Source organism: Streptopelia decaocto (assembly GCF_964273445.1).
Source record: "Streptopelia decaocto genome assembly, chromosome: 1".
NCBI classification, from domain to species: Eukaryota; Metazoa; Chordata; class Aves; order Columbiformes; family Columbidae; genus Streptopelia; species Streptopelia decaocto.
In genome coordinates, this window is record NC_138663.1 from 92,343,916 (window position 1) to 92,369,663 (window position 25,748).

A 25,748-nucleotide genomic window follows, 5' to 3' on the forward strand; every position below is an offset into this window, starting at 1 on the left:
CACTAGAGACTGTCCAGAAGAGGGCTACGAAGTTGTGAAGGGTTTGGAGGGAAAGCTGTATGAGGAGTGGCTAAAGTCACTTGGTTTGTTCAGCCTGGAGGAGACTGAGGGGCGACCTCATGGGGCTACAGCTTCCTCACAAGGGGAGGAGGAGGGGCAGGCGCTGATCTCTTTCCTCTGGTGATCAGTGCCAGAACCCGAGGGAATAGCAGGAAGAAGTGCCAGGGGAGGTTTAGGTTGGACATTAGGAAAAGGCTTTTCACCCAGAGGGTGGTGGAGCACTGGAACAGGCTCCCCAGGGAGGTGTCACAGCCCCAAGCCTGACAGTGTTCAAGAAGAGACTGGACAACACCCTCAGACACATGGTGTGAACTGTGGGGTTGTCCTGTGCAGGGACAGGAGTTGGACTCGATGATCCTTGTGGCTCATGGGACATTCTGTGATTCTATGACTGCCCGGTCTGTACTGCTCCCCAGCTGGGGGGCAGCACAGCCTGCAGACCCAGGGAGCCCCAGCTAAGCCTGGCTTAAAACAAACAAACAGAAAACAAAATCAAAATCAAAACAAACAAACAAACAAAAAAAAGAGCGCCCACCTATTTTACATGAAGTGGCTCATGCTCTTTTTAAAAATATTGGCCTTTGGCCGACGGCAGGGCACCACTTTGCAGGGAAAGCAGAATTTCCTGGTCTCGGCACCCACTTTCACAGCAGCCACTCCGCGGGGGCCCTGGGCCGCCACGTTCACCCCAGCAGCGTTCCCACTGGCAGAGCTCTCCTCAGAGCACCCGACCCCACACGGCCCACGACCGCTAAGCAGCGGCTACAGCCCGCAGGCGGGCCACGGCTCCAGGACCCACCCGACAGGAGGAGCCCGCGGTCGGGAAACAGCCACAAGGCCGGGGCCGCCACCGCCCCTCAACCCAAGCACAGAGTTCGGCGGGCTGCGCCTGCGGCTGACCCCGCGGCCAATGGGAGCTCACGGTGGGACACTGTTGCTAAGTAGAACAGAGACTTCGCCCCGCGTCCAACCCCCGATTCGCTGCGAGCCCCGTAGCCAATGGGAAGACCTTGAGGCGTGCTGGCGGTGAGGAGGGGGTGGGCGCTCGGCAGCTCTAGCAGCCAATCAGAATAAGAAGCGCTCTTGGCCGCGTACTCGGATGGGCTGCGGCGCCTGTGCGAGACCCAATCAGAGGTGGGGTGGGGGCGGAGGGGGCGAGTCGGCGCGCAATTTGAATTGACGGGGGGGCGGGGAGCGTCTGACGGCGGTGGAGGTCGGGCTGCGGTCAGGGTGAGCAGACGCGTACGGCTGGGTGCGTGTGCGGAGCGGCCGCCGCCGCCATCATTCCTCCAGCGCCGCAGAGGAGCCCAGCCCGTGCGCCATGGCCCTGGAGGAGTCCCTGCGGCGGAGCAACGCCCGCTTCATGGCCACCATTAACAGCATCTTGGAGAGGGTGAGGGCCGCGCGCGCCGCCGTGGATGGCGGGAGCCGTTGGCAGCGGCTTTTTGTTTCCGCCGCCGTCCTGAGGCGGGCTTGGCGGGGGCGCTCTGTCAGCGGCGCGACCTTCAGGCTGCTGCCGTCCGGCCTCGCCCCTGCCTGTCTGAGGGGCGCCGTGCGCTTTTACGGTCCCTCTTGCTGAAATGGTGTGTAGCGAGGCCTGGCCGCCGTTGTGCGTCTCTGTGTCCGCCTCTGGCAGGCTGCCGGGCAGCGCGGCCCTCTCTGCCCGCCTCGCCTGGCGCGGTGGCCGGGCTCTCCACTCCGATTCTCCCTGGCCACCTCTTAAGTCCTGCTCTGTTAGTGCCGACACGTTCATTTTTCTTTCCGTATGCTGATTTGCAGTAACTGGCACTGAATTCTCTTTGTCAATTAGTTATTTCTGGTTTCACAAGCTCCTGTTTTTCCTGGCTGCTGAGAGCAGCTGTCAGCCGGGGCCTCACGCAGCCTCGCAGTTTGTGCTGAGCTTTGGCGTGAGTAACACTCAGATCAGGGATTGCCATGTTTTTTAGAACTTAGAAGTCCGAGTTGTCTTTGTAGTGCCCTTAATCCATTTTAGCTAGCATTAGATGAGGTATTTTCAAAAAAATTACAGACAGAAGTGAAACTCCCTCCACAAATCCTCCTTACTTTAGAGCTATTTTCTGCTAAAGATGCGAGAACCATACACCCCCATCCAGAGATGCATGTATTTATTCAGGGATGTCAGCTTTGCAGTTCAGAGAAATGGTTTGTGTTAATGTCTAGGTGCTGGCATAAGGCTATATGTATATATATAAGGCTATATGTATATATATATATATATGTATATTTATATATATACATATATATGTATATTTATATATACATATATATGTATATTTATATATACATATATATGTATATTTATATATATACATATATATGTATATTTATATATATATATATATGTATATTTATATACCAAGCATCTATTACCACATCAATAAACATTCCTTGGAACCACTCTAACAGCAGAGGTAAGAACAGGAGTTAGCCTGTTGGTACCTCAGCAATGGTTTCCAACAACTTTAAAAAAAAAAAAAAGCCACAAGACTCTGTTTCTAGAATGTTTTCCTCATCTAGCATTAGACTGGATGACATTTTCATGTGTCATGACCTGTAGGTCTATGGTAAGTGGCTGCTTGCAGTTACGACAGAGGGAGTTTAGAAGCTCTGTGATTAAGTAACTTAACCATTTTTTGAAAACTTGCTGAAGCCTCATTTTGTCAGCAACTGGCTTATGCCTTGAGATTGAACAACTCATATATATGCTTGAAATATGTATGTTTTTTCTAGGAATTAAAGTTTTGAGATTGCTAACTTCTAACTATAGCCAATAAAGCAGCATGTGGATAATATCATGTTTTGGTCAAAACAAAATTGTGCAAAAACAATACTTAAAATGATGTTAAAAACATTGCTGTAAGCATTTATTCTAATCTTTAATGGTCCTTTTTATTTAGTATAATCATCCTTTTGAAGATGATTTACTTATCTCCATGGAAACTCTCACTTACAATACGCCTGATGGTAAGAACTTCATAAAGCTTCAATATTTACATGCTGTGTATTTATACTTAGTAAAACATGCAACTGGTGGAACCTTTGATTTGTAAAGGCTGGCTTATACTTTTGGTTTACTAACCTCTATTCAGTATGGAATTAATATGGGTCTCAGTCCTGTCAAGCCTTAACTATGGCTTTAACTAACGTCAGATACCATGTAGTCAGCATGCATTCAATAAAATTTTAAGAGTAAAATAATTTGGTTTTTTTCCCCTCTTCATGGCATGTGCGGCTGTAATGCTCCTTGGATTTTAGCTTAGTGTTTTTAGACTTAGCATGTGATTTTTTGTTGTTGTTGTTGGGTTTTTTTGGTTTGGTTTGGTTTTGTTTTGCCTGACTTCTCAATTAACTTAGAATTACAATTTTCTCTTGTCTTGTTTATCTATGAGTTTTTGCTTTTACAATTGTACTGGAGGTTGTTCAGATTTGATAATGTGTTGTTACTATGTAATATGTTCTTCCTAAATGTTTATGTTTCTTAGAATGATAGTGGGTATATATAGTGTTATAAGAAAAGCTATGTTTATACTGACATCTCTTGTTATTTCTAGGACCAAAATCATGGGAGGATGTGTCAGCCAAGGACCTTAGAAACTGGCAGGAGGAAGTACTTGAGGTAGCAATTAATGTACTCCTACTATACAGTTTGTAGTAATGTTTCTTTTTCCTTATTATATAATATATATAGGAATAAATTCAAATCTTGCTGTGCCATATAATATTTGCAAGAGGTATTAATCAATTAATTCAACATCTGCCTTAAAATAGGGGTTTAGTATAAATTGGTTAAGACTGTCAGATGAGACAGACTAAAATAGATGACCATTTACCAGTGGTAAGCACCACTAGTAAACCTGGAAAAATAAATATTTTTTTTTCTAAATGCTGGCTGATGGGGATGTGTACTTTTGGATCTCATCAGAATATTGTCATTGAAGTTAACAAGCATTGAATCAATTTCTCTTGGTTCAGGTAATCAGCTCTTCAATTCCAGAGGGCTTACTGGTTTCATCATTAGATTATTTTTTTTTTTCCTGCAAAATAATGCTAAAGTAATTAAAGTATCTTTGCAGTCTCAGCACTTGCTGTCTTTGTCAGGCTAAAGCCATTACTGTGTGTGATCTGTATTTTTTATTCTGAGTACTTACATTAAACAAGCAGTTACTTCTTTTTCTATTTCCTGAACTTACTCATAAGAACTCAACAGTGAATTTATTCTAAATCTCAGTGTTTCTGCCGTAACTGCAAAAAGTCACCCTGTTGCTACATTCCTAATATCTGCCTAAAAAGCTAAGTTATGTGGTGTGCCTTGGTAGTTAACACAGAAGCTGTTTTGAACCCCACAGAGTGAGGGGACAAGGGGTAAAATTCAGTCTTGGGAAACAGGAGAGTATTTAATGGAGAGAGCAAAGGGGCTGTATTTCCCTTTCCTTTTCCACTCCTGGGTAGTACCTTGTGCACCATCTACTAATCATTGCTGCACAACTTTACAGACTAAATACATTAAGGACTGTAAGAGGAATTATCTGTCTTAGCCTGCGCCAAGGTAGCTAAAGCTTACATTCTTGTAGTGATTTTCACACCAATAGTATGACAAGAAGTAAGTGATCAGGTAACTTTTAACATGTATCGTATTTGTGGCTTTTCTCATCAGGCCATGGAAAACCCAGTGGAAACTGAATTATTATTTAGGAAGTGCCTAGTTATGAGATGTACTAAAGTAAACAAAGGCATCCATTAATTACTATTCTAATATTCTTCTGATGTTTCTTCTTTTCCTGTTTTAATTGCAGTGTAACAGAAGAAGTGAAAGGAATGCAGGTAAAGTGTTTAAGAAAATAAGTGCCATAGATTATCTTATCCAAAGAGTCTTGACTTAATAGAAGACATCCTGGTTTTATGCCAAACTCTAGGATACTCACTGTTTTTTGCGGGGGGAACCACACAAAACCAATAATGTTCATAATTAAAGGTTTGAGTAAATACATTATAATTGATATTGCTGTCATCACAAGTTGTTTAAAATAATCTCACCCGATCAATTAAACAGATAGCTTTTTGTTGTATGTGTCAGTTTCGGCAGATGTTCATTGAATCTAAAAATTCCAGCCCTAACTTACATGGATGTTCAAGTGGAGAGGTTTGGAAGTTGCTAACTTTTTGAAATAACTAGATAAGTGGGCATATTAGAAAATGATTGTTAAAAGAATCTCATGAAGTTGCATGATGAACTATCAAAAATTTAGCAGATTATTCTGTATACTGAATGAATCAGGCTGCCTGCAGGAAAAGGTTCATTAGAGATCAAGTATCACAATTAAAGTCAAATCAAGACTGCATACCTAAGGGTAATTCTGATACTACTTAGGGAGATGTATGACATGTGAAGATTTTCTCATTGTTCTGAAAAGGTCCTGTATGTTCCAATAAAATACAAGTTTTTACTGGAATAAATGACTGGGGGGAAAAGCTGATGTGTAGTACAGCACAGATATGTTGGGCTTTATTTTCTTAAGGCTTTGCAGTCTCTTTTTTCTTTTTTTGGTGTTGCTTATTTCATGACATTTATCTAAGAAGCTCTTAGCTGAATATCTGAGGACAAAACACAATCTAGTGTCTCTGTCCCTCTGTAATCCTACCAAAAAGATTTTCCATACAGGCTTCAGGTATACTTTGAATCAGCCTATAATTAAAATATTGAGCTGGGAAGGGTCCAATATAAAAAGATTCAGATGGTCCAGACCTTTGCCTCCAGTTTTTAGAAAATATATGCCAAAGAGTCTGAAAACTACAGAAAATGACTGGTTACAATCTATGGTAAAACTCAGAAAGTAAGCATCCAGCAGTTAGTTTTTAAAAGATACAGTGTTGGAAGTCTTTCAGAAGTAAGTTTTTGTTAATCTGAATACCTTAGAAGTTCTTATTTAAGGAATTTACTTGGAGTTTATTTAATGCCATGAAGACTTGATCTAATTAATTTTAAATGTACTGCGTTACAGATAAGGTAGAAAAGCAAAAAAACCCGATGTCTTACTTATTTTTTTCCAACTTTGAATATAATTTGAGCAAAGTCTTTATTATTTAGTTATGTTTTAAGTTATGCTGGGGAAGATATATTTAACTGAATATTGAAGGTGTTAACAGCTTTTGTTATGAGGAAAAACATACTTTTACAGATTAGTATTTATACTTGTATATTTATATATGCTATAAAATATGGAATCTCATAGGTTTTGTTCAATTTAAGAAAATCATATATTGTGTTGACTTTTTTTTATTTGAAATGCAAAAGTAAATGGAGTAAGCACTTGAACTGGCTGATTATGGTTGGTGTAACCCTTTAAAAAAAAAAAGGCTCTGGCTATGGATTATTAAAGCTACTGTGTACATTTTACCTGTTCTTCTATATTCTTAAGTGGGCCTGATATGTGTTTTCGGTTACTGTACATAAAGTTCTATGCCATTAAGTGTGAACATTTAGAATATCTTTATGAGATCCAAATACTTATTAGTGAACCCTTTGTTTAGTGACAGTCTTGAGTAGGGTAAACATACCTGCTTAAGCACGTGTACTATTTTTAAGTCACATACATTCAATCATGAGAAGTCCTGCTACAGCTTTAGTACCAGCAGAGTCATATGTTTGGGGATACAGATCTTCTCTTTTGGGAAAGATTAAGTTTCTGTAATTTGTGCAGCATTAGCAATAGATTTAAGCAATATTTTTTTTTATACACACCTTATAATCATATGCACTCTATACAGACTTGAGAGGTTATGGCTTGCTATAGATATGTTTTTATATCTAACAAGGCAGTAGTTAGAAATGTAACTTTCTTCTGCAATATCAAAACAGTTTTCAGTCAGATTAATTTTAATAGCAACAGTATTTGTCTTAGAGGTTCATTATGAAATAAACTTGTGTGGAAGTCACATTTATTTGAAGATAGCTGCTTCTCTGTGGATCTCTTTTTGCAGTAGCAAATATTCTCGAGTTGCAGTAGCAAATCTAAAAAATAGTGGTCTCTGCTCAAATAGGCAGCTTTTACAGTCTTCATATTTCTTCTGCTCCTTCTGAGATAAATGAAGGGGGAACAACCCAAAAAGATTGTGAGTGGGTCTATCTGTGCAGGAAGACAGGCACAGCACTTTTGGAATGTCCCCTTGCCAAAAATCATTAAAAAGCTGCAACAGAGGTTTGGGGCTCCATCCTCAGGCTTCAGGAGTAGTACATCTTTTTCATATCCTTTTCAACACATCAAGAAAAATGCAGAAAAAGTCTGCAATTGTCTTCCTTTTCTACAAGTGATACCAACTGATAAAAGGGTAAATTTTATTTTCTGTAGTGCTTCATGGGTCAAGAAGAAAACAATATGGTAGATGTGTATCTCTGATCAGAATTAGTCTGCTGTATTTGACTAGAACGTTGTTCTGTCACTTACCTGTTCTTTGTATCAGTCCTCCATTTGCAAAATGTCAATGTTAAATATTTTTCCAAGTAAGAGTACATACAAATGATGAATTAATGAGTTTGGGTATAATATTGGTCTGTGACTTATCAAATTGAAATAGAATTATTTTTTTTCCTCCTGTGCATGCTAAGAAATGTCAAAGCAACGTAACAGTGATTTTGAGGATGGACATTCAACAGGACATCAGGTATGGGCACCACATTGCGTCTACCGTTACAAAGTCTCTTTAGTTTCTCAACTTTTGAGTACATAAATACTTTTTCCTAATCGTGAACAGGTGATCCTGTACCATACCTATAAAGTTAGATTTTTAAAGGCCTACTCATTGCTAAATTGAATCACTTTGTTCTCCTTAAGTAAGAACTTCTGAAAAAAAATGAGGGCTTAAAGTATTTTGCTGCAGTTCTACTGCAGCTCTTCAAGTTTTAGATACCTTATTAAACAATTGTTTTGTAGTTCCCCACATGTAGTTGCATTATTTTAGGAAAAATGTGTCTTTACTTGCTAGGTGCACAGAATGATAGAATCATTTTGGTTAAAAAAGACCCTCAAGATCATTGAGTCCAACCATTAACCTAACTTTGTCACTAAACCATGTCCTTAAGAACTTCATCTACATGTCTTTTGAATGCTTCTGGGAATGGTGACTCCACCACTTCCCTGGGCAGCCTGACAACCCTTCCTGTGAAGAATTTTTTCCTAATATCCAACCTAAACCTCCCCTGGGACAACTTGAGGCCATTTCCTCTTGTCCTATCACTTGTTACCTGGGAGAAGAGACCAACACACTCCATGCAACAGCCTCCTTTCAGGGTTGTAGAGAGCGATAAGGTCTCCCCTCAGCCTCCTTTTCTCCAGGCTAAACAGCCCCATTTCTCTCAGCCGCTCCTCATCAGACTTGTGTTCCAGACCCCTCACCAGCTTCATCACCCTCCTCTACACTGTCTCCAGCACCTCAGTGTTTTTCTCGTAGTCAGGGGCCCAAAACTGAGCGCAGTATTCAAGGTGGGGCCTCACCAGCGCTGAATACGGACTAGTTAATATAGCTTATGCTACCAGGTCTTAAAATTCCTTTAATGTTTTTTTAAGGAATCTCCTGAGACCTCTTGTGTGAATACATCTGATACAGGTGGGTTTTTTAATTTACTTTTTAGATATTTTTTTTTTGCTTTTTGAAACTTGTATTACTCAAGATCTTTTTATTCTTGTGCATATAAAAACTTGCTATTTTGCATAATTTAAACTATGGCTAGGCGGTTACCAGCATGTAATGATGAACAAAGCAGCTGCAGCAAAATATGGTTAGCTGATGTTTAAATACTCTGGTATATATTAGGTGCTTCACACGCATAGCTGTCACCAAGGCAGATGATTACTTCCTTCTTGAGGGAAAACAGAAAATAGCAATCTGAAATTTGTCCTGTCATTTCAGAGTGTAATTTCAAATATCTATTTGAATGATAAAATAATTTCTGCAAAGTTAGAAAATGTAACCTTGTGTTTTCTCAACCTGTGTAGTGAAATACAGGAAAGGAATTTCAGAGGCATCTGTAGCTTAGCTTCTTTAAGTGTCCTTTATCTTTTGCACTCATGGGATAAATGAGTGATGCAGTTCAGACTCTGGTAGCTTCATAGCAGTGTGTGATAATATGATTATCCACTCCTCCTCCTTCTCTTGTAAATGTTCTATGAAGAGACTGGAGAGGATTTATAGCAGCCTTGGTGAGTCCCAGCTATCTCCAAATGTAGAAGTTTCCTAGAGATGTTGGGTTGAATTCCTCACTTAAAAATTGAATTCACTTAGGTGTTCTGGTTTGGGGGTTTGTGGGGTTTGGTTTGTTTTTTTGTGTGTGTGTTTGGGGTTTTTTAATATACAGAAGGTTAGCAATAAGACATGCTAACTCTTAAGAAAAAAGAGTATTTCTAGCTGCTTTAGCTAAAATTTTAGTTTTAGCAGGTTTTTTCCATCTTTAGTATTCATACAGAGACACTTCTTAGTGAAGGCAGTGTTTCTTCCAGTTTTTATACAGTACTTTTGTTCTGAAAGTATGTGAAGCCTATCAACAGCAGGTACAAATAAAGCAAACAGCTCTCACCTGTACATGAAAGTATTGGTCTTCCATTAATTGGGAAGATTATTAGGTCTACCTTCTTTGGTTTCACAGGAAGTAGCATGGCAAAGTATAGTGATATCTGAACAATTCCTTGTATCTATTAGGGTAGCATCACAGAATAATTAATTTGGAGAGAAAGGGGAAGGTTCAATCTGCATTGTATATTTATCTAAGTGTATTTAAGTTTAGAAGATTGTATCAAAGTCAAAACTTAATATTTACAGTAACCTCCCAACTAGTATGTTCAACTCTTATGTAAGATATCTCTTTTAGGTAATGATACATCTTTTAGATAACATTGTATTGAGTGCATTTCCAGTGAAATAACTTCCTGTATTATTGGTCAAATTTTTCAGAGAGAAAGGTGGAAGTTTTCATTTTTCCTCTCTCTCTCCTGCACTTGAGCAACAAAGGTGTTCCCAAATTTCCCTTTTGGCCCTTAAAAATACTTCAGGGTTCCCTGGAGAAGTTACTTGACTTTTTTTCTCTTTTGCGCAGTGCCATGATCCTCTGCTAATAATGTTCTAGTGATTTGAAATATGATTGACAATACATTAAAAACATATTTAAAATTACACTTTTGTGATGTTTCACACCTAGAAGGATATTCAATTTGTATGCAGATCAACTTGTATGATACAACCTATTTCTAATCATTTGTAATTGACATGATGGAGTCAACCATTCTTGGACACTTGAGTTACCTTTATACAAGAACCTCTCATTTCTATAGCAGTCTAGTAATTTCTGACCGTTTAGGGAGCGGTATGCCAGTTTTGTGCCCAGTTCTACTGGATATAGAATACTGAATGGCAGAAAGAGAGTATCAGCTGTTACAGCAGCAACTGTAGGCTGAAACTTTTCCAGATGATAACATTAACATTTTTACTGCTTCCTCTACTATTGATGCTTGGTAACTGGTTTCCTGTGGATAAAGTGATAACTTTTTTTTCTTTTAGTCATGTGGGAAGAAACTTTGATAATCTGACAAGTATGGGTTTCAGTTCTAATAAAACCATTCTGCTGGGGTCAGGTAACCTGTCAAAGATGACCCTCTGTTTGCTCAACATTTTCACCAGATGATGTGAAAATGTGTTGTTTCCCACCAAGATACAGTTTCTTTCATATGTGTCTTTATTTTAGCTCTATGGCAGCCTGTGTCCACAAAGCTTTAGGTGATGACTGCAGTGACAGGGGACAAAAAAGGAAGATGGGATAAGTTGGAAAATATTTTCATTCACTTCTTAATAATTTAAGAATAGTGTCAAGAGGCAGTGATGTCGTAGGTATCATAACCAGATCTTTTTCACTCTTTTTTTTTCCATTTTCAGGGTTATTCTCCTTTCCTCTTTCCTTCCCTGTGATGAACATCATCATGGGACAAAGATATAACAGCCAGGGAATTTCAGAAATGAGGACTTACAATGCAGCTACATGTTTTCTGATCATGAAAGACTAAGGCTTTAGCTAGTGATGAATTGGAAGGTCTAATACATCTAGCAAAGAAATGCTTTATTGTGTTTCATTCACAAACATACCACATAGAATACCTAAAAATTAAGTTGGAAGATTTGGACTTGCTTTTTAATATTCTTAAGTCTGTCTTATTTCTTGCCTTGGCAGTTTTAAGGCAGTCTTGACGAGAAGCAACTAGGAAAAGGAAGCATAGTAGAAGGTCCTTACTATCTTTGTTGGGAAATTTAGGAATGTAGTAGGAAATAAGTGGGAATGATACATTAATTAATAGTGAATCTTGCAGTTCAGTACTTAGAAAATATTCACCATCTGAAATTGTTAGCATAAATCTTGAAGAACTGGTTGCAAACAAGTTATCTCCACTCTTTGTTCCACTCATGCCATTTAAGACCCTATAAGCCATGCTTTTAAATTTGACTTGAAATGGAAAGGTAATACAGATAAACAGTTTTAGTGTAGAAAAGAGTTTTCTAAAATGAAACCTGTTAGCAAATGAGTCATACAGGGTGTGTTTAAAAACATTTCTGGTTTGGTTTTGAGTTCAACTAGGTTTTATTTGGTATTTATTTTCTAATTGTAGGTGAAGAAAGTGATACTGATATAGTTTCAGTAAGAAGAAAATTTCAAGACATTCACTTACAGGTAAAAATTTCTGATGTCTAATACAAGGGAATAATTTTATGTTCAATAGAAATGATTGAATTATTTGAATAGCTTACATATGCCTGAGGTGTTGATGCAGTCAGCAGAAGACTCCGTGTAGCCTGCATATTAATGCGTATTTTCAGCAAGTATAACAAGAGAGAGGTTCAATAAATAATGTCATGAAGACCAATATGAAGTAATATCATGTCTTGGTATTATTAGTATGCCAGAGAAAGCCATACAATATATTACATAGAACAGGCAACTCTGAGAAAGGCTACAATAGGTATGGAAAAAGAATAACCAGATGAATCACAAAATGAAAAAACTTATAAAAATATGATCATTCACCGGAGAGCCTAACATAAACAGGTAACGTGGTGTTTTGTTTTAAAAAAAAACAAACAAACAAACAAAACTGAGATAATGGCTACCTTAACAAAAGCAGACTGGAATATCCTGCTGTTGTTTCCCAAACTAGACTATGGGCTACCCAGAGTAGTTACACTGATGTGGAAAAGTACAACACACATTTTGTGTGTGCAGCCATACTAATCCTGTGTTCTGCTTGCTCAAATACCAGTTACTAAAATTGAATTTACTGTCCTTGCTTGTTCAGCATAGTGCTAGGCATTGTCATGTCTCTGACAACACCTAATAGAAACCACTTCAGAAAGCAAGAGTTTCACTAATGAAAAACATTTGCCGTTTATCACCAAATGCTTTTAGATTTTACATAGAGGTGAATTACAGAGTAGGCCTTAATTTGTATATGAACTCAGGCAATATTAATAATATATTTAAAGATCTGCAGCTGTAATTACCAGTGATTTGTAACCTAACACTAGGACTCTTTTCTTTTTTCTTTGTTGTTTGGGGTTTTTTGGTTTTGTAATTATCAGTAGGTCTTCTGAGGCAGTGTGTGCTTTTTGCTGCATCAAGAAACTAGCTATTTATCTCTTTTTTTAATATGTCTTCACATACAGTTCCCTCTTGGGATATTTTTAGCATAAAATGTCTTCATTAAAAATAAGTTTATGCAGGTTAGATATCCTCATCTGAATAACAGTAGTTTGAAACAAATCTCAGTAATATTGTTTGGGTTTGTCAGTGTCAATAACTTCTGTGTGTTGAATTTAACTTTTTTTTTTCTGCTCCCCCACTAAGAATCTGTATGTATGTGATGGGAAAATACAAGAGAAAATAAAAGTGGATGTTATAGTTCAAGACAATGTTAGAAAAATTCCCGGATGGATTATGGTAAATACTTCACCTGTTCTAAGTTATTAGCTAATTAGAATAAAGAGCTCTCTAACTGTGCAGCACCCTGAATTCTAATACAACTTCTCTGCTGTTCTATCATTGTTTCTCTCTTGCTTGCTACTTACATAAATATCACAGCATCTCAGGTCTCTGACAGCAATGATTTGTAAGAAACAGTGCAGACTATATCCAAATTTTTTTTCTTTTTTTCTACTTTCTTCTTTGAACCCTGATGTGTGAGTTGATCCTCACTTCAGTAAGTTTTCTGAAAAGCCTAAATTTGAAGGTTGTAGAGAAAAAGGGAGATTTAGCTTTATTTTGGGTTTGGGGATAAGGGAGAGTAGGGGCACGAAGGACTATGTTACATGGTATGGCTTCTGTTTCCTACTGAAGTTGCCAGGGATGTATAGATTATCCAGGTATATATATCCATGTATAGATTCTCATATTTGGGAAAGGGATTAAAATATGATACATAATGTAGAAGTTGCAAAAATAAATAGCCTTTCCAAGATTAAACTGGTAACTCTTAAAAATTGTTACTGAAGTCTGACTAGACATTTTCTTCCTTGTCTGAAACTTACGAAGGCCCTTAGGACCATAACTATACAGGATCTATTATAGTAAGGAGAGAGTAGGAGAAGTCACAAATAAGGTTTTGTTGTTACTTCTAATGTGCAAAAAATTGAGGATATTAGATTGTGTCTTCTGTTTGTTTTTCAGAGAGAACGTCAAGTTTCATCAAAAGGTCTGCATTTAGCTTCACCAGTGCAAGAACTAATTGGTACAGTTAAATCTTTTGGAGGTTGGTCAAATATTTTAGTTACAAAACATGTTTCTATTAAAATTTATTAGAAATATTTAATGTATTGAAAACACAGAGGCACTGTTTATCCAACAGAAAAGTTATACGGACTGGATTCTTGAAGAGAAGACAGACATGATTTTGCTTATGGCAAAATGTGCTTGAAAAAATAGAAAATAAATAACTTGTATACATAAAAGCAGCTTTTCTTAAATAGCCCCAGGAAAAAGAAAATGCATAGTTACAAAATTCAGAAGCATCACGCTCCATTAAATGAAAGCGTAGTTTTTTGTTTCTGGAATGTCATGAATGGCTTTGGGTTGGCTGGTAACTGGTACTCAAAGTGGTACTTTACTAGTAAACTTTCTTTTTTCAGAAGTTCTCCAGACTTGATGCAAACCTCAAATAGAATTTTGGTGTAAATACTTCAAGCTTAACAACTACAAAAAGCACTATGTTAATCATGCTTTATGGCAAGCAAAGCTGCGCTGGTACTAGCCAACTACAATGCTTTAAAGTAATACAAAAATAGAGTAACAAAACCTGTTGGATAAGGCTGTTCCTTCTGATCAGATATCACGAAGAGCAAAGCAGTCTTCCTCTACAATGAAAACATTTTAGATATATAGATAGATAGATATAGATATGTATAAAGCTATTTTAAGATGGGGGGAGGGGCTCCAACACATCTCTTTTCTGTCTTCTATAGTCTGTGAAATCAATATTTATTTTTTTTCCTAATAGATTGTATGTTAATAATCCATTTAGCCTGGCAAAAAAGCTTAATGAAATATGCTATTACAGTAAGACTTGTTTCTAAGTAATATACATTAGTGGAAGTGGAAGTGGATGATGGCAGAGCGGTGGATGTGGTCTACCTTGACTTCAGTAAAGCCTTTGACACAGTCTCCCACAGCATCCTCACAGCTAAGTTGAGGAGGTGTGGTCTAGACAATAGAGTAGTGAGGTGGGTTGCAAACTGGCTTAGGGAGAGAAGCCAGAGAGTGGTAGTCAATGGTGTGGAGTCTAGTTGGAGGCCAGTATCTAGTGGAGTGCCTCAGGGGTCAGTGCTGGGGCCAATATTATTCAATATATTCATTAACGATTTGGACGAGGGAATAGAGTGTACTACCAGCAAGTTTGCTGATGACACCAAGCTGGGAGGAGTGGCTGACACGCCAGAAGGCTGTGCTGCCATCCAGCGGGACCTGGACAGGCTGGAGAGTTGGGCGGGGAATAACCTAATGAAATTTAACAAGGGCAAGGGTAGAGTCCTGCATCTGGGCAGGAACAACCCCAGGTTCCAGTATAGGTTGGGAGATTACATATTAGAGAGCAGTGTAGGGGAAAGGGACCTGGGGGTCCTGGTGGACAACAGGATGACCATGAGCCAGCACTGTGCCCTTGAGGCCAGGAAGGCCAATGGCATCCTGGGGTGTATTAGAAGGGGGGTGGTTAGTAGATCGAGAGAGGTCCTCCTTCCCCTCTACTCCGCCCTGGTGAGACCACATCTGGAATATTGTGTCCAGTTCTGGGCCCCTCAGTTCAAGAAGGACAGGGAACTGCTGGAGAGGGTCCAGCATAGGGCAACGAAGATGATTAAGGGAGTGGAGCACCTCCCTTATGAAGAAAGGCTGAGGGAGCTGGGTCTCTTTAGTTTGGAGAAGAGGAGACTAAGGGGGGACCTTATTAATGTTTGTAAATATATAAAGGGTGAGTGCCATGGGGATGGAGCCAGGCTCTTCTCGGTGGCAAACAATGATAGGACAAGGGGTAATGGGATCAAGCTGGAACACAAGAGGTTCCACTTAAATTTGAGAAGAAACTTCTTCTCAGTAAGGGTGACAGAACACTGGGACAGGCTGCCCAGGGAAGTTGTGGAGTCTCCTTCTCTGGAGACATTCAAAACCCGCCTGGACATGTTCCTGTGCGACCTCACCTAGGTGTTCCTGCTCCAGCAGGGGGATTGGACTAGATGATCTTTTGAGGTCCCTTCCAAACATACTGTGATACTGTGAAGTGCCCTAATAGATTTTGGGCTTTTTTTTCTTCTTCTTGTTTTGTTTTGTCATTAATTTGGTTGGGTTTTTTTAACAGGTAACCAAGCTGCTGTTTGCAGAAGGAAGGTAGAATTGTCAAATGAATGTTCTTCATCCAGACATCCACAGTTACAATTTTCTGATGTTCCCATATCAACAAATACAATAACCATACCCAGGCATCAGACTTCCCCAGAACTGAATAAAACTTGGTGTGATAGTATCTTGGAAGAATACCAGTCTGCAGATGAGGAATGCTCCTGGAGCAATGTAACTCTTGCAGACTTGTATCCAGGGATGTTAGAGTCACTTACAAGGCTCATGACAAAGACTCGGAGAAAAGAGTCAAAATACATGTTTGGACAATTAAGGCACAGAAGACACCCTTCTGGAAGACCAAAGCTCAATGTCACTTTAGTCAAAATACGAGGGTTCAGACCTCCTAAACTGAAGCGAGCACAACCTAGCATATGCAGCAGTAGACATGAAGACAGCCAGAATCAAACTTTCAGAAACGAGAATAGAGAACTTCGTGATGACAAGAGTTCCATTAATAATTTGTCTGGTGTGTTACCTTATTCTTACATTGATACAAATGAAATCAAAATGGACTGTTCTGACTCAAGTTTAGTACCCAGAAAAGGCCCAAAAGTCTCCAAACAGACTGTTTTTCCTGATGTTATAATTACAATGGGAGAGACGTTTCTAGTTGAAGATGAGTTACAGACTACTGTCTCACTTAATCCAAAATGCAAAGAAAGTGAAAAATTTGCTTACCAGTGTCCTTCAGAATACTGTTTTATGATGTCTGCTGCCAGTTCAGGGTCAACAGGACTTCATCCGGTAAAAGAGAGTAAAACTCAAAAAAGTTACTTTTCTTGTGGTGATACCTCAGAGTTGTGTTCATCTTCTTGCAGTTCCTATGGCAGTAGTCATGCTTTTACACCTGTCACAAACTGTTCTCTTACAAGAGCATCAAATACTTTGCTCATAAATCCTGAAAAAATAACCTCTGGAAGACCAATTTCTTTTGAGTACAAGCACTTATTTTCCTCGTTGTCTACAAAGCAGAGTCCTTCAAAGATGCCCCAGAAATACAAAGATGGGTTTGAAAAGCTCTACTACAAACAGTGTCCCAAAGAAATACAAAAGCCTTTGACATTGACAAGATCTCTTGCAAATTCACAGAACCTTGAAGATAAAGGAAGATTAGTGAAGAGTAATTTAAGTCATTCTGTGAGGTCCCATACATCGTGTGATAGAGAATTTGACAGGATCTATGAGCAATTGTGTAGTGGGGGTGTTCCAAAACTTCCTGGGTTTCAGAGAGCTTCAAATTTAAAGAAGTATGAAGGAATACAGATGTCTGAAACTGTAAATGCTCTTGTTAACTCGCCTGTTCGAACTTTATCTGCATCTCCCAGAGTTAAAAGACTGGGGAATTTCCAAAATGGTCCTCTTTGTTCACCAGTAAAGCGACTGAGAGATATACCGGAACGTTACCTTTCTTCAGCAAAATGTGAACAGATTGCTCGCAGAAGAAACACTGAACTTCAGACCGATGGCATGAGGTCTTTGAACCCATACAATGTCAGTAACGCCAGCATTTTTGACAGTCACGACTGCCAGAGTCAGGTACTAAAGGACCTTGTAAAACAATAATATTGTGCAATCTTTGACATTTGGAAAAGGGCTTAAAATAGATTAGAACTGGAAGCTTTTTAAACAAGTGGCAGCTTACTTCTTGTGCTATTTGGTCAGTAGAGTTGTTTTACAACTTTGGGGCTTGGGGGATTTTAATTTGCTAAAATATAAGTCGTATCAGGTCTCCTGGATCATGTGAGGAAGTTCACTATATTTAATAACCTTGAAAGTGGTTATAAAATGCTCAGTAATAGATTGTTTTAATAGACTGTGTCACTGGTTAAAATAATCTCAGACAGTGAGCCTGTTAATTAAGGTGTTGTCCTTCTGAAATGATAACACATTGTAGGTGAACAAATTGAGGCGAACAAATTAAACTTTACCAGGTTCCACTGGAATCATTAGACTTGTTGATTTAAATATTAAATCCAGCCCTTATTTCCAGGTTCCCAGTCATTTATTCCGAGGCAAGCTGTGACATGAGTTTTTCCATCGATGTAATCTGTTAATGCTTTATTCTCAGGGCTCTAGATTTCATGCTGCATCAGATAAAACTTTTCTTGGTGTTCCTGGTACTTCCTTGCAAGGTTAGTTTCAGAGACTTTATGAATTACTACTTTAGCAATCACAAGCACTTCTCCAAGGGTAGATCTACAAATCTCAACAGACAGCTGTCTAGGTGACAGCTCTTCTTCCTCAGTAATAGTTGGGTATGTTCAAGTGTTCCTTTAAGGAATCTATACAGAAAAGGGTTTTCTGAATCACATGTAAACAGCGATTTAAGAAGCTTTTCTTTAGGTTAACTAGGACTTTTCCTACTAAAGTGTTGCTTATACCCATTGGTTTTCTCCCTTCCTTTTTTCTATTTTATTTAAAATTTGCTGTTGCTTTTACTTTACATATCTACATGTTCAGCAGGAAGTGCATAGCTTATTAATCCTACACTTGAGTAACCACATGCTTTTGTTTGGATTCTTCAGCTTTACAAAAACTTGCAATTGAGTTGTTGCATGCTACTGTCACTTGCTTAGGTGAATTAAATTGTTAGCCTGGATAAAAAGACTTTTGCTAATTCAGGACAGCAGAATTTTAGAATTTTTAAAAAACACCACCAAAACTACCTTAGTTTAAGATTCAAATATGCTAATCTTCTAATTTTCTTTTTAAAATCTGATTTTGGTTTACAGCATGTCTGTAACATAACATGAACTTTTTTTCCTACTAAGTAAAATGTTTGTTTTATCTTTATGAACCTTGTCATCAAGATAACAACTAACATGTAAAGGAAAATACTGAAGAAGGTTCCTTGAAATATTGTCAACTGGTATACAGGAAGAAAATGGCAGAAGAAATTTATTTCTTTGCATGTTTCTTGCCTTGTTGCATTTTCATTGCTGGTTAATTGTAAAGAATTTGTTTATTTGAGGTGGACATCTGTTTATTTTGCCTTCCTCAAATTTTAACTAATACTTTATGTATTATGTTTTTTCTGGTATCAGCAGTTCCTTCTATGTTTTTCTAATGGCATAAGCATTTTTGAAGAAATATAGCTTATATTTAAATACAGCGTGTAAAATGTATTGGAAATTAAGTTTTGCCAGAACCTTTCGCATTAGAATATTTTTGTAAGGAAACTTGCTCAATGAAGTATGCCAGTGAAGTATTACCCATGTCTTAACAGGCTAATATTTTAACAACATACAGTAGTGTCCATGCTACTCAGCATTGTTCTTACCCTTTTCATACTGCTGTTTTCTACCACCAGAATCTGGGATTGCAGGTACCAACTCTGGTTGGCCTAGTGCAGTGAAGAATTACAGCAGTTCCAGAAATGCACAGTACTGTCGCAAAAGGTAAGTTCTTCCTCAAAAAGAAGATCCGAAAGAAATTCTTGGTGTCTTGCTTCTATATTAAAGGTGTGGAGGCTGTTGCCTACATGTATACTTCTAGAATGAAAATCAGAATCAATGCTTGGGAAAGCCCAAGCCAGTCAAACCTGCAGACTCAAACACTGGGAAGCAAGTGTCTGGACAAAACTAGCCAGACTTCAGCATGGCTGGCCAGTGAACGTAAGTTAGTAAGATGGCTTGACTGAGTAGCTACTCTAGTCCTTCTTTCTGTTCCTTGTAGACACATTTATTATTTTAGATATAAATCAGATGGACTGTCAGCTGACAAGCTTCCTTGGGCCTGTAGTGTGTCGTTCTTGTATATGGTTCCAAGGAGCGAAGCTCTTGTTTAATGGCTACAGAGCCCTCAGAATTGCTATGCTTAAGCCACATGGCAAAATGCTGCATTTGTAATGAATGGTAGTGGAAAGAAACTAGTATTGTCTTCCTGTCTCAAATATGATAGCCTTTATGGAGAAGGTGATTATGAAAGATGCATTTCAGAAAAAGAAATGTTCATAACCAAAACTTTTCTTGAGCTCTGCATGACTGCTGTTGTACAGCTATAGTGCTATACTGAATTGTCAGATGTAAACCAAAATGGTTCAAAATATGCCATTTCTTAAGTAATATGCAAGGAAATAATTACATTCTTACTTGTATCTTTCCTTTTTAGCTATTGGTGAATACATTCCAAGCTTACATCTGGAAGTTTAAGAGATACTTATATAATTTAGGTTAAGATAGTAGCATTACGGAGACATTAAAATGACATAGGATGAAAAGTTTTCTCTCTAGCTGAGAGCACATAGGAATGTGGACAAGGAGTCCTGCTGCTGTTTACAGTCATGATGTTCAGATATCTTGCTTTGATGATTTGTTTGAATTTCATTCTGTTCATCAGAGTTTTGGCAGGCATAGTATTTTTGTGTAATTTACTTTATAATCTTAACAATTCTTTTCTATAGGGTATCCAGAAAACTAAGCTACACTGTGGGTAAAGATGACAAATCTCAGCAATCACTTGGGTGGCTTCCTGGTTGAAACCCACCAAGGAGCATTCATGGACTGCTACAGAAGAAACTTTGTTTTATAAAGTTTGGGTTTGTTTTGCTGTTCTTCTTCCAAGAATCAGGGATGTATTTTATGTATCTGTTATGCAGTTAGTCCTGTTTTATGCTTACCTGTAATGTAAATCTTCAGGAGTGGTTCATCCCTTCTGACAGGGCACTTAGTCCTTTGGCTTCATCAGGTATTGCAGGGAATCAGGGTTCCATTCTATGACAAAGTTTAAATTTTGTAGTTAGTAGTGTTTGTTCTAACAGTCTGATCAGTATTTTCTTGTTATCTGCTAATAAGCTTTGATTCTCAACATATTAGTCATAAGATAAGAATCAAGCTCTTTTTGCTGGATTCCTGCCTGTTTGTGCTTTATAAGTGTCTTGACACTAAATGAAAAGTTCTAAACTGGGATGGATGATTCAAATGCAGTATTAGATGCTATGACTTGTTACATGCCTGCTATGTTAAATTTTCTACATAGCTCACAGAGTGGATTGTTCAATAAAATTTATATGTTTCAGTGAATTTGACAGTTATATTCTGTGTTCTGACAAAATATATATATTCTAAATAAAAACCTATTATCAACAAATATCTGCTTTCAGCATTTTATTTCAGGTATGTGAATTCTCATGAGGAGTTTGTATCCCTCCAGCAAATATATCAGAGTGATGTGGCTGGGTCCCACAGGTTTTCATTGCTGCATTCTTTCTTGGCAAGGAGATTATTTTAGTGGTGTCAGGTCAAGTACACTCTGTTTTATCAACCCTGCCCCTTGTCAGCTTTCTGAGCTCCAGAAAAGGAAAAAATCACATTCCTTTGGCTTTACTTCATTTCTGGGCACACAGGAGTTTTTATGTTATTTTAGCTCTTAAACCAAAATCTTGTTATCTGAAGTGTTTTTCTTGAACAAGAAGCCAGTTTCAGTGAGGTTTAAAATAAGACAAGAACTTCTGCAATATACACACACATTCTGTCCCTCACAATTTGTGTATTATGTTTCCTTCAACAACAGCAAAAAAGATTGTCTTTTAGAAATGCTTTTGTGGCTCATTTTTCTTCCAGTTCCAGACATGAATGAACTGTAGGGAATATGTTTTATGAACTACCTTCTCCTTGAATTTGTTGAGGTAGTTATTTCCCAATATTTCTTGATACACCAATACTGAGAGATTACATAACTCAATGTTTTCTGTTCTAAAGTAAATTAAAAGTAAACTGGAATTGGGTTTTGGACATGTTCTGACTCCAGATGTGTCTACACTGCAACCTGAATATAGGCTTACTAAAGTAGGAAAGTAAGTTTGTTTAAGCTACACAGCAATAGTTCATTGTCTCCATGAAAATTACTTTGAAAGAATTTTAAGAGGTGGTTCTTCAAAAACCTTGAGGTGTTGGGAGATAAGCACATCCCTTTTTATTGCTAGCAATAGCAAAAAAAAAAAAAATGGGAGAGGGTTACACAATTATTTTTACAGTTTGATCCTCCAACATCCACTTGAGTCATAAGACTCTTAAAAGTCTGTGTTTTTTTTTCCTAACAATACTGTTTAAACAGATGCATCTGCAGTGTTTGTCAGATGCTATAATGACTACTGGAGTATACCTGTGTGAGACTTACAAAAATTTTGTGGTGATACTTGATCTCTCTTCTGTTTTGAGCTCCATTCTTCTTCCCTTCCAAACAATTTTGCTTCTTCCACCATGTTTCGTCTTGTTTACTCTTTCTTCACTCTTTCATTGAACTGATACTTGAATGCAAAGCTTACTGTTAATAAAAACAGCTTCATCCTGCTTCCCTCTGCTTCAAAATTTTTATAAAGAGCACTGGAAAAACAGGTTAGATTACTGAGACAGTATAAACCTAGAACCTAGTATCTCCTTATTTTGTTGTAATTAGCTGAAGCTAGAATTTAACTAACCTGTGATAGTTTATATAGGTCTTTCTCCAATGACATGAAGATGAAGCAATGTTGAATGGGCTATTTCATGCAAGAATTCAGTAGTCATTTGAAAACTATCCCAAAAAGTAATTTAAAAAAAAAAAAAAAAAGAAAAATAGGTCATTCAGTTGCTTATTTAAGCAGACAGAGGGTAACAAGCTGGAGGAATAAAACTAAATCTGGAATGTGGTAGCATTATTTCATTGGAAACAGTTGATAGGCCATTAAAGATGATCCTGAAGTGGGGAGAGTGTGAGAGCAGCAGTGAATAATTTAGTGGAAGCAGTGACTGAATGTGGAAGGGAAGTATGCACTGAAGGAGAATATTTACAGAAGTGCCCTGCTTTTAGCAAGCTATGTTGCAAGGCAAAGCAGCTGCTGAAAATTGGCATAAATAAATAGCTGGACTAAACAGTAGAGACTATGAATACAGAGGAAACTAGATGTACCTAAAGGCTGTGAAGTGGACTTACTGTATTATGTATACTTGGATGAGAGGAGTGTGTACTTCATTTCCATTAAATTAATGATCAGGCTGAAATGACGGATGGAAGTTGGGTAACTTGTAGAAGTTCTTTGGCTTTGGGATTTTTAGAGGAAAGGCATAATCAAGTGTGCAAATGCGGTGAGAAAATTGGGAAATAGCAACTTTTATACAAAATGTACACAAATTGTGTTAAAATACACATGAAACAAGAGACGCTGTATGTTGGAAAATAGTAAGACTCCTGGGCATGTGTTTATTTGCTTGAGAGATTAAGACAGCCTTCTCTTTTAATCATCTCAGAGGGCTGAGTATTGGATCTGATTGGTGCCAGTTAAATTGAAGTATGCAAAACATTTATAGAAAATATTAATGTTATTCAAACAATTTTGATATGCAAGTTTAAGCAAGAGCGTATAATATTTTACTACTCATTTTGCTCCTACTATGGAACAAAGTAGAAGTCTTTCCAATCTAATGAAATTAAGTTAGTATCTCATGCACTGATATCTCTGTGTTTAGCTTTGTATCTTTGGCATTGGATTTGCCTTCCTCCTTTCCCCGCTTAGGCTCTTACTAAGGGTCATCGTTTAATGTTTCTTCATTAAAATGGTTTGTATTAATGCTTTGACAGTATTTACTTTTGCTTATCCAATGGTAGTTGGTTTAAGACCATGATAATATGGTTGCTTTAATTCCAAGTCTGCCTGGTTTCTTCAGTCTAAGAACCAAGCATGTATTAACTTGATTTCTGCGCACAAGAGCATGTGCTAGCGCAAGACAGGCAGCGACACTGGGCAGCTTTGGATGCAAGGGCTGGCCTTTTGGTCTTGCACAGAAGTTAAGGCAAGTTAAAGAGGCTCAGTAACTATGAGCTAAACGAAACATGAACCAGGCTGTTAAAGAACTATTTCTTTTCTTTTTTTTTTTTCCTTGTTAAATTTGTCACATTTCTGGATATGTCCACCCACTTCTGCCTTTACAAGAGGTGTTGGTTCTTTGTACTGTGGGCTTTTTTTGTTTCTTGTATCACACAGTATCGCACAGTATCACAGTATGTTTGGGATTGGAAGGGACCTCAGAAGATCACCTAATCCAATCCCCCTGCCAGAGCAGGAACACCTAGGTGAGGTCACACAGGAACATGTCCAGGTGGGTTTTGAATGTCTCCAGGGAAGGAGACTCCACAACCCCCCTGGGCAGCCTGTTCCAGTGCTCCATCACCCTCACTGAGAAGAAATTTCTTCGCAAATTTAAGTGGAACCTCTTGTGTTCCAGCTTGATCCCATCACCCCTTGTCCTATCATTGTTTGCCACTGAGAAGAGCCTGGCTCCATCCTCATGGCACTCACCTTTTATATACTTATAGACATTAATAAGGTCCCCCCTTAGTCTTGTCTTCTCCAGACTAAAGAGACCTAGCTCCCTCAGCCTTTCTTGATAAGGGAGATGCTCCACCCCCTTAATCATCTTTGTTGCCCTGTGCTGGACTCTCTCCAGCAGTTCCCTGTCCTTCTTGAACTGAGGGGCCCAGAACTGGACACAATACTCCAGATGGGGTCTCACCAGGGCAGAGTAGAGGGGAAGGAGAACCTCTCCTTACCTACTAACCACCCCCTTCTAATACACCCCAGGATGCCATTGGCCTTCCTGGCCACAAGGGCACAGTGCTGGCTCATGGTCATCCTGCTGTCCACCAGGACCCCCAGGTCCCTTTCCCCTACACTGCTCTCTAATAGGTCATTCCCCAGCCTATACTGGAACCTGGGATTGTTCCTGCCCAGATGCAGGACTCTACATTTGTCCTTGTTAAATTTCATCAGGTTATTCCCCACCCAACTCTCCAGCCTGTCCAGGTCCCGCTGGATGGCAGCACAGCCTTCTGGCGTGTCAGCCACTCCTCCCAGCTTAGTGTCATCAGCAAACTTGCTGATAGTACACTCAATTCCCTCGTCTAAATCGTTAATGAATATATTGAATAATATAGGCCCCAGTACTGACCCTTAAGGCACTCCACTAGATACTGGCCTCCAACTGGACTCCGCATCATTGACTACCACTCTGTGGCTTCTCTCCTTAAGCCAGTTGGCAATCCACCTCACTACTCTATTGTCCAGACCACGCCTCCTCAATTTAGCAACTAGGATGCTGTGGGAGACTGTGTCAAACGCTTTGCTGAAGTCAAGGTAGACCACATCCACTGCTCTGCCGTCATCCATCCACCTTGTTACATTCTCATAAAAGGCTATGAGGTTGGTCAAGCATGACTTACCCTTAGTAAAGCCATGCTGACTGCCCCTAATAACCCTCTTATCCTCAATATGCCTTGAGATGGCACCAAGGACAAGCTGTTCCATTACTTTCCCAGGGACAGAGGTGAGGCTGACCGGTCTATAATTACCCGGGTCCTCCTTCTTGCCCTTTTTGAAGACTGGAGTGACATTTGCTTTCCTCCAATCCTTGCGCACCTCTGCCGTTTCCCAAGACTTGGCAAAGATGATGGAGAGTGGTCCAGCAATGACCTCAGCCAGCTCCCTCAGCACCTGTGGGTGCATCTCATCTGGACCCATGGATTTATGGATGTCCAGACTACTTAATTGCTTCCTAACCCAGTCCTCATCGACTAAAGCAAACTCCTCCATTGACCTGGCTTCATCTGGGGTCTCAGGGGTACAGGGCTCCCCAGGACAGCATCCAGCAGAGTAGACAGAGACAAAGAAGGCATTCAGTAATTCTGCCTTCTCTGTATCTTCTGCCACCAGGGCACCCACCCCATTCATCAGTGGGCCTACATTGCCTCTGGTGTTAGTTTTATCTGCTATGTATTTGAA

General features: G+C 39.0%; 1 protein-coding gene across 1 annotated transcript; it reads left to right on the forward strand.

The window, feature by feature from the left end:
- The first annotated feature begins 1,256 nt into the window (after window positions 1–1,256).
- HJURP (Holliday junction recognition protein) lies at window positions 1,257–21,076 on the forward strand. Its single transcript, XM_082043518.1, has 13 exons — window positions 1,257–1,453; window positions 2,979–3,045; window positions 3,633–3,697; window positions 4,875–4,902; window positions 7,685–7,740; window positions 8,643–8,682; window positions 11,724–11,785; window positions 12,956–13,048; window positions 13,775–13,856; window positions 15,954–17,530; window positions 18,063–18,126; window positions 19,305–19,392; window positions 20,397–21,076. Exons 1-13 carry the CDS (start codon window positions 1,382–1,384, stop codon window positions 20,470–20,472), a joined length of 2,370 nt encoding a protein of 789 aa, XP_081899644.1. The 5' UTR covers window positions 1,257–1,381; the 3' UTR covers window positions 20,473–21,076.
- Window positions 21,077–25,748: the final 4,672 nt, after the last annotated feature.